Raw genomic sequence first — 17,403 nt, forward strand, 5'->3', positions numbered from 1 at the left:
TAATTACAGAGAAAAAAGACTTTCCACTGCTGGCAATGCATCACTCTATACCAGTACATTGTTCTTATGTTTCTCCCCTCTTGTTAAGGTGAGCAGCACCATGAGACATTTTGCAAGTATTTGGATTTTTGTGAGATGCAAAGACTCTGCATTCAGTTTGGCTCATCTGTGCTTCTCTCATGCAACTTTGCAACCAGCAACATGGGTCCACACTCCTGGGGCTGACTTGGTCCATCTTACATCTGGAGGGCAGATTAAGTTCCTGCTCCCCAGAAGGGGTCGGCTGGAAGCTTTTCCAAACAAGGGCTCAAAAGGGAACTACTCCATCTGCATTGATGAACTTGTGAATTCTGACCTAGGGTGTTATCATTGTACGCAGGGAGACAACTGTCTTCAGGTGGAGTTGGTTTCTGGGACAGGTAAGTGGATTTCTTTTTGAAGGTTTTAAGGTAATGTTTCTTCCTACACCGATCAGCAGTCTGTCAGAGACAGACATGTGGCCACTTCCTTTCCATGGTCACAAACCTTATGAGCTAAATACATGAGAAGTGGATGAGCTTGAGTTTCCTGTGAAATGTGTCTTTGTAAAACCACACTAATGATGCAGATACACAGAGAGAAGAGATGCAGCTGCAGATTTAGCAGTGCACTGTACGTAACAGGATGGTGCACTTAGAAGTGTCAATAAGTCAAATTGTTACTGTGTACACTTCTCACCCACAAGGGTCTCCATCTTGGCCACATAGCTAAAAGGAAGGGACCACCAATCGATTTTCAAATCGGTGAAAATGGTGGCTGAGGAAGGAGGACACATCATCAGCACTGATGGCAAATGTTAATATTCTGAATATAAAATTCAGAATAAATCTGTGTTCTGTCAGATCCTTTACCTTCAGAGATGTTGGACTAACATGAAGTAAACAATACGCATCTATAAAGAAATGATGATAATAAAAGTTAACATTAATTTTAAAAATCTAATTTATATATATGTATATGATTTGTACTATTTTTAGACATGTGGTTTAAACTGTCATTATGTTGATGTCTAAATCTGTTGTCATATGATTAATTGCACTGACATTGTTGTGCTTATAGTGGGGTGGCATAGCTGAACATATCACAACAATCATTCATTTTGTGGTGAATTGTGAAAAGCACAAAATTTGGTACATATGTTGATGAACATACACCAATCAGCCACAACATTAAAACCACTTGTATAATATTGCGTAGGTCCCCCTTTGTTTGGTCAGGGCATGGTCCTGTTTCCATGCCCTAGGACCTCTGAGGGTGTCCTGTGGTGTCTGGCACTGGGATATTGGCAGTGGATCCTTTTGGTCCTATGGGTTGCAGGGTGGGCCCTCCAACATCGGACTTCTGCTGCATCCCACAGGTGTTCAATCAGGTTTGGATATGGGGGATTTGGTCAGGTCAACACCTTGGGCTCTTTGTCATGTTCCCTGAGACATTCCTGAGCAGTTTCTGTGGTTTGTTGGGAGCACCGTCCTGCTGGGGGAGCCTCCTGCCGCCACAGAGTGCGTTTGCCATGGGGGGGTGTGCTTAGTCTACAACAATGTTAAATTAGGTGGCATGTATCAAAGTAACATTCCAGATAAATGTCAGGCCCCAAGGTTTCCCAGAAGAACTTTGTATTGTAAAGAGATGATTAATGTCATTCACTTCTTGCACCCTGGTGGCCATGACAGCAAGGCAGGTGGACAACAAGGTTAAAAGCATTTTAGAATGAAGAGACTGCACAAGGGAGGACATTTATGTTTCATTTCCTAAGGGTGAAGGATTTGAAATTAATTGACACTGAGAAAGAATGTAAACTGAAGCTTAAACAATAAAAGAAACAAAAAGGCAACACTTGGGCAACAAGAAACACCTGTCAGTCACATGTGCCAGTATTTTTGGTCACTTTAAAAATGGGTGGATTCAGACAACAGGTACTATATCCTGAGATGTTTAACACATCTAGATGTGCAAGCTGAAATTCTGAATTCATGTCTCAAATTCTTTTGATCTGAAACTCAAATGTCTTCAGTGTACAACAAAAACAAAGGAATAAGCCTTGCCATTCCAATGGTTTTGAAGGGGACTGTATGCAGCCATACCAGCAGAAAGGAATTCACATGAAACATATTAATAAAATAGATTTATTAGGTTGAACTCGATCTCAATATTTAAAAAGTGCAACATTTATATTTTATTGACATAATTTAAAAATACATTAGATCATCTCAAAACTAACAACATAAATATGGAAAAAGGCAACCAGTTCACAAAAGTAAAGAATCCAGTTAAACATCACCCAGAAACACACTTTGTCTCACAAGGCTTTTTTAAAAATGTAAAAATCTGAGTTGGCAGTGATACTTTGAAGACTATGTGTGCAAAACCATTGGCTGAATCACAATATTTACTAATACATGCAAATATATATAGACATACTCATAAAGATTATTAAACTTTAACTCCAAGCCACAATTTGGACAGACAAAAGTAAAACTGTACATGACAAATGTTTACTTTAGAGCACTGCTGGTAAAGCACTGAAGATCCAGGAATGAAACAAAAATGATCATATTACATCATCATTAACGTACACACGCATAGTATGCACTAATAAAGTGATAGATCAGTATTTGTACTGATATGATAAATATTACTGTGAGAAGATACTTGAGTTTTGTGAAGGGACACTGTTGATTTTATGAGCTGTCATTCATCAAGGTGAAAGGCAGTAGTTTGTTGCTGCTGGACTACATACATACACACACACACACACACACACACACACACACACACACACACACACACACACACACAACACAACAAAAAATATTAACAAATACAAATGATGACTGCAAAAGAGCCTTGAGCTGAATAAGGTAAGACCAAATTATCACTTCAGGAAAAATTATGGATTCAGTCTCACATCTATATTTTGTAGGCTTATATGTGTGTGTGTGTATGGCTATACTTCGTGAAGACCAATCAGAGTTTAAGGAAAAATTGGGACATTTTGTTCAGTGATCACCACTTCCAATGGCTGTTTGAGGGTTAAGACTTGCTTTGAGGGTTCAGGTTAGAATCACATTTAGGTTGGGGTTGGGTTTATGCATTTAGTTGTGGTTATTGAGGTTAGGGGTAGAGAATGCATTATGTTAATGAATGTTCTCACAAAGATAGAGTTACAAACGTGTGTGTGTGATCACTTATGAAAAAATAGACTATAATTTCTATAGTCTGTGCGTGTGCGTGTGTGTGTGTGTGTGTGTGTGTGTGTGTGTACTGGTGGTGAAGATTTGTGTAAAAATGATCAACACATGAATATCAGAATACAACATGCCTAATCAGCATCTGCAGTTCAATTTAAAAAATATAAAGATGCATAATAAAGGTAATGGGAGGGCTGTTTGAAAAGGGCACTACACTACACAAAAAGATCAGTTTACCTATCTTGTGAGTGGAGCTAAAAGTGCTGATGTAAATCATAAAAATAAAACCAGCCTTTTTAGCCTGGCTTCTGCTTACTGGGTAAAGTCATCAATGTCTTTCATCTATTTGCTTTATTTTCCAATACATACTGAACTTGCATCCTGGCATATTTTTATTTTTCTGTGTGCATAAGGCTTCATCTTTACTAAATACAGTTCTGCCAGTCTTATTCTAATCTTAGTTTGTCAGTTTGTAATTCATCAAGTGTACCTTAGAGCTCTAACACAACCTCTTATCAGCTCACTTTGACATTTTCAGAGGTACAGCACAACAAAAACAGAGCTACAACTAATGATTACTTTCATTGTTGATTAATCAATTGATGTGTTCTTTCAATTAATGATTTCAATCTTTAAAACGTAAAAAAAAATAAAGTGTAAAATATATATCATTGCAGTTCAAGTGTAGTGTTCTGTCTGACCAACAGTCCAATTCCAAATTTTACAATGATATAAGATCATGAAAAGCAGCATGTCCTTAAAGTTCCAGGACCAGCTGGTTGCCATTGATGCAATGAGTCAGTAACACAAAATCAAAATATTAAAGGTATTAAAATTTGGAGCAAGCAACATGAGATGATGTAATATAGACAACCCCAGGGGAACACAGACTGTAGAGTCTAGATGTAAGGTACACCTGGATATTTCAGAAATAATCCTTCTGGTAACAGTGGAAACCACCAGAAAAAAAAGAAAAAAAAAAATATTTCAAAGGCTTCCCATAATACTTGTAGAATTAAGCATATCAGGAGTTAGCTACCATGTGTTTGTTATTAGGTTCATTTTGAAGGTCAATTAGATTGGAAATATCAACAGATAATTTGTGCAAAAATGGACACATTAATAGGAACACCTTACAATATACTATAAAATTCACAAATGACAACAGCATGGACTACAGGTTCACACATGACCATAAGCATTACACCAATTTTTTTCTTTTGGATTGAATTTAATTGTCAGGTGTTCCTTGTTATTTTGTCTAACCTCTGTGTCCATGTACATAAAATATAATATAAAATAAAACTGTATAAAACATACTGGAAAAACCTGTAAATTATCCCCAAAACTATTTGGACACCACACCTACCTGAGATCAGTCTCCCTATCAGTCCCCACCCTTTTCCTTATAATCCCCTTTCTAAGACCTTCTCCAGTGTTAACAAGGACATACCAGATCTTTTTAAAGAAATTATTGTGACAGTTTTTAGGAAATTAGAAGACAAGTAAGAGACCCAAAAAAAAGTGTTACCATAATCATATACATTACTTAAAGGACAGCAAAAACCACTGGAATTTATGTATAGCCAATATAACAAACACTGTGTATAAAGAATGCTGTTTTCTGTTGTAGGGATGGAAATGCACACACATCTACATCCAATGATCATACTCCTGTAACCTGAGGTCAGTGTACTGTATGTTCTAAGTGCATCTATGATAGTGGTTCATATATGAAAATCCATCTTTAAAGAGGTCAACCAAAAAGCCATTTATAGTAGGCCAACCTTAATCAGCAGGTTCAGCTCAGTCTGGTCTGCCTGTTGAGACTAACCCTTTGGTCTGATCCCAGGAATTAGTGTGAGTTCCATTGTTTGCTCCCTGTCAAGTGAAACATAGGCATAAACAATAAACCCACAAATTTATTGATTAACCAACATTACCAATCTCCTAGCTGGCCCAAATTTTTTAACTGAGAACAGCTATGACCAATTACATCTAGTGTCATAACAAATGTAATGTGTACTGAAGAAAGAATTATATTTTTGTTCATCGTTTTTGAGGTACGATTGTTGTCCAATATCACTTCAACAGATTCATCCTGGAAATAATCCGATGAAAACACAAGTCAGTGTATGCAAAAATACACATTAGAAACGTGCAATACAAACAACCGGTATGCAAAAGGAACCTCAGCTGCAGTCAGTGTCTGTCAGTGTCTGGGGGCAGTGAAGAAAGCCGTGCAAATACTCCAACATGTTAGGCGATCAAACCTGTGCACACTGCAGCCATCTGAGCCAATGTGGCACATCATTCTGGTCACACACTGGACAGTTTGTCTGTGTTGTTGTAATGGTGATGTTAATGGCCTTTGTGTTTAGTGTGGAATCTCTCCAACAAGGCTCTCAGGATGTTCCCTGGGATCTGCTGGTGCTGGTCTATCAGAGACTGGACTGCCTGCTGCACCTACAGAGCAATAAACGTAGTTAACAGCATTAGGTATAACAAGCAAACATTTTTGCCAACATCCAGCTGGACACCTCCTCAAATTTAATCACAATCAGAGTGGTGATATTTAGTTTGACAGAATGGTAGAATTTGAATGTACTGAAAAACAGATATTAACCTCAGAATCCATCAAATTACTGTAACGCTTGAAGATTAATTTTGCCCTTGCAATCTTTGACATCCCTTACACATATGATGAAATGCAAAATATTGTTTAGTGTCGTGCTTGGGTGGACGAGCATTAAAATCACAGCAGTAGGATAGCTTTAGCTGACTCACTTTCTCTGCCAGCTCTGCAGCAGTTATATTGGGGTCATATGGGATGGGATCACCAAGGAATGTCCGAAACTTCACAGGAAATCCACCATAAACGGGGGCTGCAGGGAGACGAAACCTCTCATACACCCAGCGGAAAAATCCTGGGTAGAAAGAAACAGAGACAGGGAGAGAGAGAGAGAGAATGTTAAATGGAGAAACATAAAGAAAGTAGTTAGACAAGACTGCAGACAATGACGTAATCAATGGGCTATTATGAGATCCATATCCACTTAAGTTAGGTCAAGACATTCCCCTTGTTACCACACTGGCTTAAGGATAAGTCTAGTGATACTCTATTTATATCCTCTGGTCAACAGAATCCATGTGCACACCCAAACCCATGTGCAAATGTGTATCTATGCCATAGAAGCTCCACAACATATTCCTTCATTACCATGAATATACTTTTATTTTGACTCAATCCCACATTTGCTGTCCAGCCGCCAGAATTACTCAAAGCCAATGTTTCTCAACAAATAATGGAGATCATCCCCCACCTACATTTCATGTGTCACTACACTCACAGCTGGACATAACAATGTCAAAATAAAACGTGTGCATGGAATGACCTGTGCTCTGTTTCCCTGCATGAGTGACTCTGTCCTATGTGAACCTCAAGGTGTGTGTCCATCAGTGATACCATCAGCTTGGTGATGTTATCTTTGTAATTTAACTTACTGAGTGTTCCCAGAGATCTGAAGCCTTCCCGCACATTCTGAGTAAACATTGGAATAACTGGCTGAAAGAAAGAGAGAGCAGAAGAACGAGATGATTAGAGAGCAGGACTTCCTACACTGTTGAGTGGAGAAGATGCTGCACTTGGACAGTGCGTAACACCTGTTTACTGTGGTCGTGGAGTAACGAGAATGACTTTAGTTAACTATTATTCTGGACGTGCTGTGAAAAATATGAAATGTATTTAAGAAAAACTGAAAAAGTTCAAAACAGATACTAATCTGATACTGTGACTTCAATTTCTAAAGCTGTTTGTTGGTAACACATGACACACTAAGTTTTAGCTATTTAATACATACAACAGATGTAAACAACTAAAAATGATGGTTACTCATCTGCTATTATAGCACTCCTGATGCTTTTCTGACTAAACACGTTGCACATCTATCCTTTCAGCTGGTTGTTTTTAGTGAGACAATCCTGACTGTCTGAAAATAACTTTGTACAATTAATAGAAAAAAAAATCCATATTGAAAATTTTCACAAAATGAACTAATATCACAGATGTGTATCTAGTCAATGTGCAAAAAAAAAAGGAGACAAAAAATGTTAATGGGTGTAGGGCATGTCGTGTACTATGACAGAGCATGTCAGTAATAAATAACATTACAGTAATGTTTAGTAAGGAATTTATGACAAAAATTTGAAACTCACAAAGCAAACATTATCTACAATATCATGCCCTAAAGCTTTAACAAAAGCTCTGTGTGTCAGTGATAGCAAATTTCAGCAAAAACCACCCACCACTTGAGAGTCAATGGCGACCTGGGCGAAGCCTTTGCGTTTGCCCCACAGAAGAGGGTAGGTCTCATCACTGAACAGTGCCTCCCGCACTCCTCCTGGAGAAATCCCCAACAGGTGACCGTTCCTCAGAGCTCGCACACACTCTTCCTGAGGACCATGGATCACACTGAATACTTCCAAAAGTAACTTGAAACCTGGGACAGGATGAGACAGGGTAAGGATACAGAAGAATAGAAGAGAGCCGAGGGGGGAGGGAAAAGAAATGAAATAAAGCTGGCATTACAAAAAGTGAGGAAAAAACTGAAATACATGGACCCAAATGTATTTAATGGATTTGAAAATGCAGCACCTAAAATTCTTACCAATGCCGGGGACAGGTTATCTTTTGATTGTCTTGTGAGATTCTCACTGCATCGTATTAGGCGATCACAGAATCGTGACCCATACACTGTGATTAATTGTGATCATTTCATGACTTGCAGGGGTATTTGCAAGGTGACTTCAATTGTTCCCCCAATAGCACCAACAACAAATGGCTCTGTATATATCAGAGTTTTCAGAATGACAGTGAAGCTGGAAGCATCCATAGTCACTGGGCAGTCAGACTCTTGATTTATTCCTTCCCAATCAGGAGGGCAAAGATAAGTATGTAGGTGAGCAGCACATACACTGTGTGAGCAGAACATAGTGTGTGAGAAGAACATACAGTGTGTGAGCAGAATATACAGTGTATACAGTGAATATACAGTGTGTGAGCAGCACACCCAGAGGTTGAGATTAAATTTGTGCAATGCTCCCAAGTGTTCTGTGTACCTACTGATTAATGTAACAAAACAATGTAGAGGCTGTCAAATCTGGCTAGTCTGCTTCTTTGACTTTTATCATGTAGTCTGATTGTGGCATAAAACTTGTTTTACATCCTTTTTGGTGATCAAATGTAGAAAGGCAACTTGCACTTCAGTCAAGGATGGACTAATACTTAAGCACAATAATCCATCACTACTGCTACTGAGTACTCAAACTAGGCATTGGACGATATGGAAATTTCACTATTATTCTGGCCAAAATAATCACGATAAACAATATTTTCATGATTATCATGAAAATATATTTCATGATAATCATGAAAATATACTCAATAAATGGCTCCAAAACATACTGAAATCACTTTACATTACATTTTTACATTACATGCTAACATTACCTGGCTAATGTTAGCTTAATTCACCGGTGACCAAAACAGTATCTCAACATAACAAGCATTTAGATGAACAACGTTAGTATAACTGAACCAACACTTAGGCGAGTAACTGACAGCAATGTTAGTTAATTTTACCTTGAGTCCTTCGTTTTGGAATAGTATTTCCACATCCGATTTAACTTTTTAAACTTAACTTTTTAACTGTTTTGTGGGGGGATACAATGGGCAAACCGAGCCTTCAGCCATGGTGACAGACTGTGTTTTGGAATGACTGGAAAATTGCAGCTCCCCCAGTTCAGTATAAATCAATGCAGGACTGTATGTGGGCTAGCTAGACGGCTTTTCTGTAAGTCGTTCGCTCTTTTTTTTTTTTTTTTTATCGTGATGGGCGATAAAATCGTATATCGCAGGGTTGCCAACTCTTACGCTTCTGGCGTGGCACACAATCTCACAGCCAGTGAGAACTAGCCAATCACAGCACAGTAGGGCGGGAGTTTCTGCATTCAAGTAGACCAGTCACACTCCCATCTAACCTGGCTGAAGGAAAGTGACTATGACATATATTGATTATGGATTAATTAATCAACGAACCCAGGCCTTACAAACATAAACATTATTTTTGTTTTAAAATTAATATTAAGCTAATGTATGTAAAGAGCCAGCTAGCTTACGTTAGTTGTCTAATGTCAAGTGCACAGCAGAGAGAAGAATGAAAGCAAGATGTTGCAATGGTACTTGATTTTTCTATGCAACTTAGCCAGCTTCTATGAATGTTTTTCAAGAATGACTTATAAACTTTGGCATTCTAGATGACAAGTTTATTGAGATACTTTAAGAAGGCAAAGGGGAAAGAAAAGAGATGAGGGACCTGTATTAGTAATCAGTGCAGAGGAAGACAGGGACAGAGGCAGAATGAGGGAAAATGGAGATGAAACACAAGTGCAGTGTTTAGAAATGAGACTATCACAGGTAACTTGGCTAGTTCATAATACCATCCACCAAAGATGTCACAAGTGAAGACACCAAAGTTGCTAGCCAGCTGTGTTTTTATTGTAACTTTTGCTAGCAAAGATTGCTGTTTACCACACTTACATCCACATTTTGATTCCAAGATTGTAAATTGTTATGATTTGTATGTAATATGTTAAGTCAATGTCTACACTTGTGTTCATTTAGCTAATTAAATATCTATATCTCTTCCTCATAGACCAGAGAGAGAAAGTGTGTCAATGGAACTTAATGGAACTGTGTCCTATTGGGTCAGTGTATGTCTAATATTGTGAAATTGTGAATATTTGCCTAGGTAGAAGTCCTGGGGTGGCATAGTCAGGCTATATCCTCAAATCTTACACCTAAGGTCCTGCTCCTTCCAAGTATTAGCAGCATCTGCACACTTTATTAAACCATGATGGTGAATCAAGTCCAAATATGTGCCATGATTTAGTGCGCATACATGTGATTAAGCCCATGGCATCAAAATCTCACTCCAGCCAGGTACCCAGAGTATACCCTGGTATATTGTTCCATCCCTAGCTGCAACTACGAATAATATCTATATAAGTGTAACTCCAAATACAATTATTGTTTGTGGTTAAGAATGTAAGCAAGAGCAGACACGTTCACATACCTAAATCACTCATTACTCATACTCTACAGAAAAACTAGTCAAATTTCCATATTATTACAAAAAGTGTGCAAATTAATGCACATTCCTTATCCAGCCATTACACTAACATTAGAGGCTGCTTTGTAAAGATAAACAGTTGGTGGAACCAGTTGGTTTTGTTGCTGTTGCAGGTTTTTTGTCTCCTCAGTGGTGCAGAAGCTTAAGTGGACACTTAAGTCACATGCTTCATGTAGGTCATCATTTATTCACCAAGTCTGTTTTCACTACACTTTGTTGCATTTTTTCCCAGTGTTTTTTTATGTGCAAATTATAAATGCTCATAAAAACAGGTGGGGGACACAGAGAGAACAAAATCAAATTTTGACTTAAGTTACACACAGTCTGATTTTTTTAATCAGAAGTTTTAGCTAAGCCTTAGTATGTGTGAAAGAAGCTACAAAAACAACCAAATGAAAAGTAAACTAAACCATACACTGAGTATTTTTTTTTACCTCATGAGGTCAGTAGTGCTTATGGTGACTGACAGTATAACCATTTACGTGTGTTCAAATGTGTGAAACAGTGTGAGCACCTGGGATCTTGAAGAGGAAGTGGTCAGCTACAGAGTGGCAGGTCCGTCCCTTCTGGATGATAACACTGGCCAGGAAGTAGTAGTAGTCGATAGGAATAGCTCCATGATAATACACTATCAGCGCTGGTCCTTTGTCAGGGATCTTCTCCATCCCGTGGATCTCATAGCCTGGTAAACAGGTAAAATTATATGAGGCATATATGGCATGCATGTTATTTAATTAAAAACTAAGTACTGTCTGAAAGTTCAATGAACTGCAACAAAAAAAAACATGCAAAAACACAAAAATAAAAGTTAATGAGGAAAACATATTCACCAACACATGCAGTATTTAGAGAAAAATGTGGCAAAGAGATAAAACACAACCAAACCACTATGAGGCAATAATAATGTAAAAAGAAAATAAATTCTATTACTGCTATTTGATGTCTTTTCTGATTTTTTTTTTATTTTTACATTAGACCATTTCAATAGTATTTTGTCTTTTTTCATGTGTTTTCTGAAGTTTCAGTGCACTGAACATTCAGGGCCACCGTGGATATGCCTGTATTTGTTTAGGGTTGGATGTGAAGTTGAAAACAGCAGGAAGATGATTAGTACAGATTCACTTAGCTATTACAAGACATCTATAATTGGGGGCCCCTGGCAAAATGAATACAGGCCCATCTGCTTTTGTAACTGTTACTCTCAGGTTCCCACTTTTCATCAGTGAAACATTAAAACATTTCTAGGGCATACTCTTGAAATAGCTTTCTTGTCATTAGTGTGAATGCTGAGAGCATCAGATAAACAGTTGGTGGAACCAGTCGGTTTTGTTGCTGTTGCAGGTTTTTTGTCTCCTCAGTGGTGCAGAAGCTTAAATGGACACTGAAGTCACATGCTTCATTTATAATTATCATTTATTCACCAAGTCTGTTTTTTTCTGAGTTTATAATGGGTGTGTGTTGCGCTGGGTGACATCAGCCACTCTAGCCATTCAGTCCTTCAACTTTTTCAGAAATGTTTGTGCTTCACCTCTTCTCCTGCCCACACCTCTCATTTCTCACACACAGTTTATACCTCAGATTGTAGATCATTTTGTGCTCTGTCACACAGTGTGACTCCCTAAGCCATAGGATTCACGTTTTTTGAGGTAGCAGCCTCTGATCACCAAGAGGAGCCCTTACCTGCTCCATTGATCTCCATATTATCTGTCTCTCTCTCTCTGTTTGTAAAACAGCCAAACCAGGCCAGTTTTTAAACTGCCATCCTGTGGTCATTTTTCACTTTATCTACACAAATGACACATGTCTGTGTTCAGTAAAGTCTCCTGGTGCTGGTAGTCACCTCATTTCATTGATAGCAGCTATGGTTTTTTTTAAATCAGTAACACAAATTCCAGAGGTGGGTTGAGCCACCTCTCAGTACTGTGTGACTGTGAATGAGGGCCAGCTTACTGCAGCTGCCTGTACACAGGTGATGGACATCTGGTCATTAAGACCTCCTCTGCTCTCTGTGCTGTTCACACACACACACACACACACACACACACACACACACACACACACACACACACTCACCTCCTCTCTCACTCTCTCTCTCGCTCTTTCTCTCTATCACTCTCTCACTCGCGCACACACACATCCTGCATACTTTCTGCTATAGAAACCATTCAATTATCGAGAGGCTTAAACTATTACCCTTTTTACATTTGTGCTTATTCAACTTTCTTCAACTCTTTATGCTTTTTAAAATGTTCAACTTTGCTATTGCAATTTTGCTATTCAACCGAATAGTTCAGCTGTTGGTTTTAACTTTCAGCTTCTGCATCTACCCTCTCTCTCTGCTCATTTCCACCATTTTAATCACTGCTTCAGAAATTACTTCTGATTTCCAACTGACTTCCAACTTCTATGTTTTTCTTCTTCATTTCAACAATAATTTCAGCCATTCTCAGCATTGCTTCAGCATTCACATACATTTTCCACAGGAAATGCATTTTCTAGTTTCTTCTGTTATCAAAATATATATGAAAAAAAAGAATTGTTTTCAACTTATTTCCTAATATTATATGTTTGCTTGTGATAAATTCAAATACATTTCCCTTTTATGGGCCTTTCTCACAGCGGACATTTTCACTTGCAAAGACAGTACAAGTACAGTACAAAGGACAAGGACCCTGAAACTGTTTCACCGGGTGGTGTCTGCATATCTGACAGGCTATAGATGATATCTGTGTTGACTAAACTGTTGAAATGCTGACAATAAAATCATAGGTTACTGCCATAACCAAGACCTAATTGTTGCCGTTAATTCACTAGACAACCGATGCTAAGTCAGAAGTGGGAGAGATTATCCCACAGATGCACCCCACACTCTCCTTCATGTATTTGTAATTTTCATTTCCCTCTGTACTTGTGTTTTTCTATATTTTCATTTCACCTATATTTCATTTTACCATGTATGTATGCTGAGCATCTCTGGCACCATGTCATTACTGACCTCCAAGCATCTGTACCTGCAGTAAGGTTTTCATCTGCTCGTTTAACTAGCTATTATTACTGCCCACTGATACTTCATATGCACACATATCTGTTCATTTCTATATATTTAATTAGTTTATCATGTATTATTCTTTATAAAAATCTTGCAATTAAAGCAAGTGTTTTTGCAAGCATACAACTTTGCATACACCACCAAAGTTTTACAAATCGATCCTTTCCACCCTCTACACTCATCATTCACAATACAATTCAAATAATGCAGCTTCCTGATGCATACCAACTCTTTATTTTCAGAACTGTACCTGGATCTCTTTCTATGTTCACATTATGTTTAATTTTAAGTCTGTCTTCATTCACTGTTTCTTGTTTTTATTGCTCTACAGCAAGGCAGTAATGGATAAGTAACCCAAAAACAGGAGGAGGGAGCCACAAGTAAATACAAACAGGTTGGTGCCCTAAACTGTAAGACACTAAAGAAACACTGAAAACATGAACAGCACATGTCTTTTGCTAGAGATATAAGGCAAAGTCAAGCTTCAAATTCACATGTGCTCTATGGTCACTCAGTGTGTGTCATTTTTTTCCCCACAAATGCCTTCCAACAAGCTCTCGGGTCAGTATCAGAACTTACAGAACAAACAGTGGATTTGCCTCACTCTCCATTTCCTTTTCCTTTATGGTGATAGTAGTCGCTATATGAGTGGATTTTGGATAAATGAAGCTCATGGTGTCTCACCGTGCCATATGGCTCCATGTCCATCCCACAAAGTGGCCAGGGTCTTCCTGGCTCCATCCCACAGGTTGTTGCAGTAAGCTTCCCTCAGCTGATTTTTCCTCTGTTGGAAGAAAACACCAGGAAAAATAAGGTTTGGAGTAACTCATGGTAGGACAACAGAAAAAGATATGTTAACAACCTGGGTCTTATTTCAACTGTCTTGTCCAAAACTGTTCCAATTATTCATATGTGTAAGCTTCATTTCATGTGATTGGACATGACTGTCAACGGATTTGGTCAATTTTGCAGATGCTCATTATTATTCTCTCATATGACCTTCGATACATTACTTAGAAACACATGTACAAATAGGTTAACGTTAGACTTGTGGTCCACAACTTCAAACAACCATACAATGTAGCACCAATTGGCCATTACTGATTGATGACTGCTGATGGCACCATGTGTTACGCTACGACATTCTGTCACATCCTGTCCTATTTTATATTCTGCTATGACAACAACAGAGTTATATTTTCCTGCTGTTAGCTTGCTTTTTGCTGTTCTGTAACATGTCTGCTCAGACAGCTTTACAGTGATGGACAGAGAGGTAAAACTGTTAACTTGACTGTTTGACCAAAGACACTGAATTTATAAATGTATTCCCAAGTTTACACTACGCTTGCTTGAGTCTAAGACGGATGGTAAGCAGTGAGAGCAGTTTGATTTGTGCTGGTTCATTGGTTGGACGAGCTGCTGCACGATGTCTGTAGCCTGTGATTGCTTGCTCAGTTCCAAGCTCTAATCCACACTGAGCTTGTTTAATTTTTTGAGAATGTATTTGGTGGCTTCTGGGTTCAATTCAGAAGTGTACTGCTAAGTGTTTGTCACTGGTCTCAGTTAACAGACCTTTATTTGACTATTGTACCATGTGTTACATTTGTCTAATTATGTGAAAGTATGCACACACTATGTAGTAGTAAAAGTATCATGTTATAGCACCAACAATTATTATTTATGCCTAAAAGTACTGAGGTACTGGAAGGTATTTCGAATCATTTGTGAGCGCTTGTACACTTTAGTAAATGACATGATCTGTGGCTAATTGTTCATGCAGAAAGAGTGTCTGTGTACCTTATAGACATGAAGGAAGAGTATAGACAGGTAAAGGAGGATGACAATGAGGAAGGGCACGATGAAGACGATGGCCAGAGGTGTGAAGACCCACAGCAGGTACTCCAAAACACTCAAGTAGTCCTCCACCTGACCAAGGCCTGCCCATTCCTCCCAAGCATGAAACACACACACCTGTGGACCAAGACACACAGATGAATAATTAGATCCAGCACCACAGACAGAAACATCAGAAACATCCTTATATACCACATTCCAGGGCAAACTATCCCATGTAACTATCCTACATTCACACAACTGACTGGTTGGACGGGTATGCAATATGCATCCTAAAATCTAAACAAAGACTCTGCGAACAGGGCATTTCAAACTATAAACCATACCAAAGAAAACTTGAGCATGATATTATCAGGGACTGACACCAAACCAAAGTTGTAGTCAGTCAGTTAATTGATTAATCAACTTCCTAATCCTCTCAGTTATAAATACAACTATCATTATACTTATCGTTATACTTTTACCTATACACTGAAACCTTTCTGTTCTATTATCCCTCCCAACTGTTGCCTGATACATGAAAAGAAATGATCTTACATTCATTTGACAATCTCCACTGTGACACACATGGGAAGCACATTTGGGTTTCTAGGTCAAACACTTAAACGTGTGAATAGCAACAATCCTGCAATGATGACCAACCCATTCCAACAACTGAGTTACAACAGCCTCTTTATGAAACTGTGATCACAAACCCAGAGATGCTCAATTAACTAATTAACTAGTTTCAACCAAGTAATAAACCACAAGTAATTAAAACAAAAGCACTGCATGAACACAGCCAGTTATATTTTCAGAGAGAATAAACAGCTGTCATGCTGTAAATGTCAGTACTGAATGGACAGGGTTCATACCAGGAAAGAGACAGTGTCTTCTGCTGCCATCAGACAGGACTGGTTCCTGCTGTCTGACATCCTGCTCTGCTGTCAGTCAGTGAAGCTGCAGACAGGATCAGTCAGCCTCAGGATGATGAATCACACTGCATGGAGAGCATCTGCTGCTATATACAGGGGAACTACAGAAGAGGAGATGAAAACACCACTCAGTACAATAACTTTATGTTCTCTTGTTGTAGTGCATTTCATTTAGGTATAATACACGTCTGTGTTGGGGAAACACAGGTGCATTTTGGGGGGGGGGGGGGGGGGGGGGGGGGGTGATTGTTCTGTCAGTAAGAACATTTTGTGGAGCAACTTATCTCTCTTAGTAAGTAGGAAGTTATTTGAGTAGCGCTAACGAATCACGACACCCGGCCCTGATTGAGGCACTCAGTCAAATGACAGCTATGTTGAATGTGATATGATTCAAGCGAACTTTAATGCCTGGATTATCGTTACAGCCTAACTATAAAGAGCAGGAGAGCAGCGGGAAACTAAAGACTCTGACAATAACAATAACAGAAGACAAGGGCCACGGTAAATCTGTGAGCTAACTAACGTTACAGAGCGGAACTGGAAAATGTGAGAGCTGACAGCAACTTCAGCGTTAACGAACGTCACGTACACTAAATACAGAAGACGTTACCTTCTGACAGTCACTCTGTGAACTGAGCCATCAAAAGATACCACCGTTCATTTAATGTTACACCAGCATAACATATAAACCTGTTAGCTAACAACTGTCCTGGTCCTTAGTCCGGAACACTAAGACTGTAACACAGTCAGATGTTATGGTGTTTCAGTGTCCCTGGAAACCTAGCTACCCGTAGATGAGTTCCACCCACCAGAAATAAACTTCCTGTACGACCACGACTTGTTCGACACGCAAACTTCAAAATAAAAGCGCAGAAGATAGTAAAATAGAAAACGCTATTTTCAACTACCTGAGCACATACAGCCTGCGCGAGATAAAAAATTAAGGGATGCTAAGGCTGAGAAAAGGCAACCAAAAGTGGTTAAATGTGTGAGTCCAATTGTAATTCCAATATTTGAAGTCCAGAAATATAATTCCAAGAAATTGTTTTACTGAAACGTGGCATCAGTCCAATGTAACGGACATTGGCATCTTTAAAATAATTAAAAACATAAGTTCGCAATCGTTCAGTGTAATGACATATTGTTTTCTAAGTTCATTAAGAACTGTA

At 38.7% G+C, this 17,403-nt stretch overlaps 1 protein-coding gene across 4 annotated transcripts; it reads right to left on the minus strand.

The window, feature by feature from the left end:
* Window positions 1-2,148: 2,148 nt before the first annotated feature.
* tmem68 (transmembrane protein 68) lies at window positions 2,149-17,005 on the minus strand. 4 transcript variants are annotated; one of them, XR_007813088.1, is made up of 11 exons: window positions 16,845-17,005; window positions 16,175-16,335; window positions 15,264-15,437; window positions 14,151-14,250; window positions 10,932-11,099; window positions 7,533-7,726; window positions 6,732-6,792; window positions 6,015-6,154; window positions 5,501-5,693; window positions 5,015-5,108; window positions 2,149-2,768 (listed from the first exon to the last, which is right to left on the minus strand). XR_007813088.1 is itself a non-coding variant. In XM_018695964.2 (9 exons), the coding sequence occupies exons 2-9, from the start codon at window positions 16,232-16,234 to the stop codon at window positions 5,589-5,591; spliced, it is 1,002 nt and encodes a 333-aa protein (XP_018551480.1). In that variant the 5' UTR covers window positions 16,235-16,335; window positions 16,845-17,005; the 3' UTR covers window positions 2,149-5,588. The 4 variants fall into 4 exon arrangements, 1 of the variants encoding a protein (XP_018551480.1); XR_001963160.2 differs by having other exon boundaries at window positions 2,149-5,108; XR_001963158.2 differs by having other exon boundaries at window positions 5,015-5,693.
* Window positions 17,006-17,403: the final 398 nt, after the last annotated feature.

The sequence above is a fragment of the Lates calcarifer genome, linkage group LG4 (genome assembly GCF_001640805.2).
Source record: "Lates calcarifer isolate ASB-BC8 linkage group LG4, TLL_Latcal_v3, whole genome shotgun sequence".
NCBI classification, from domain to species: domain Eukaryota; kingdom Metazoa; phylum Chordata; class Actinopteri; family Centropomidae; genus Lates; species Lates calcarifer.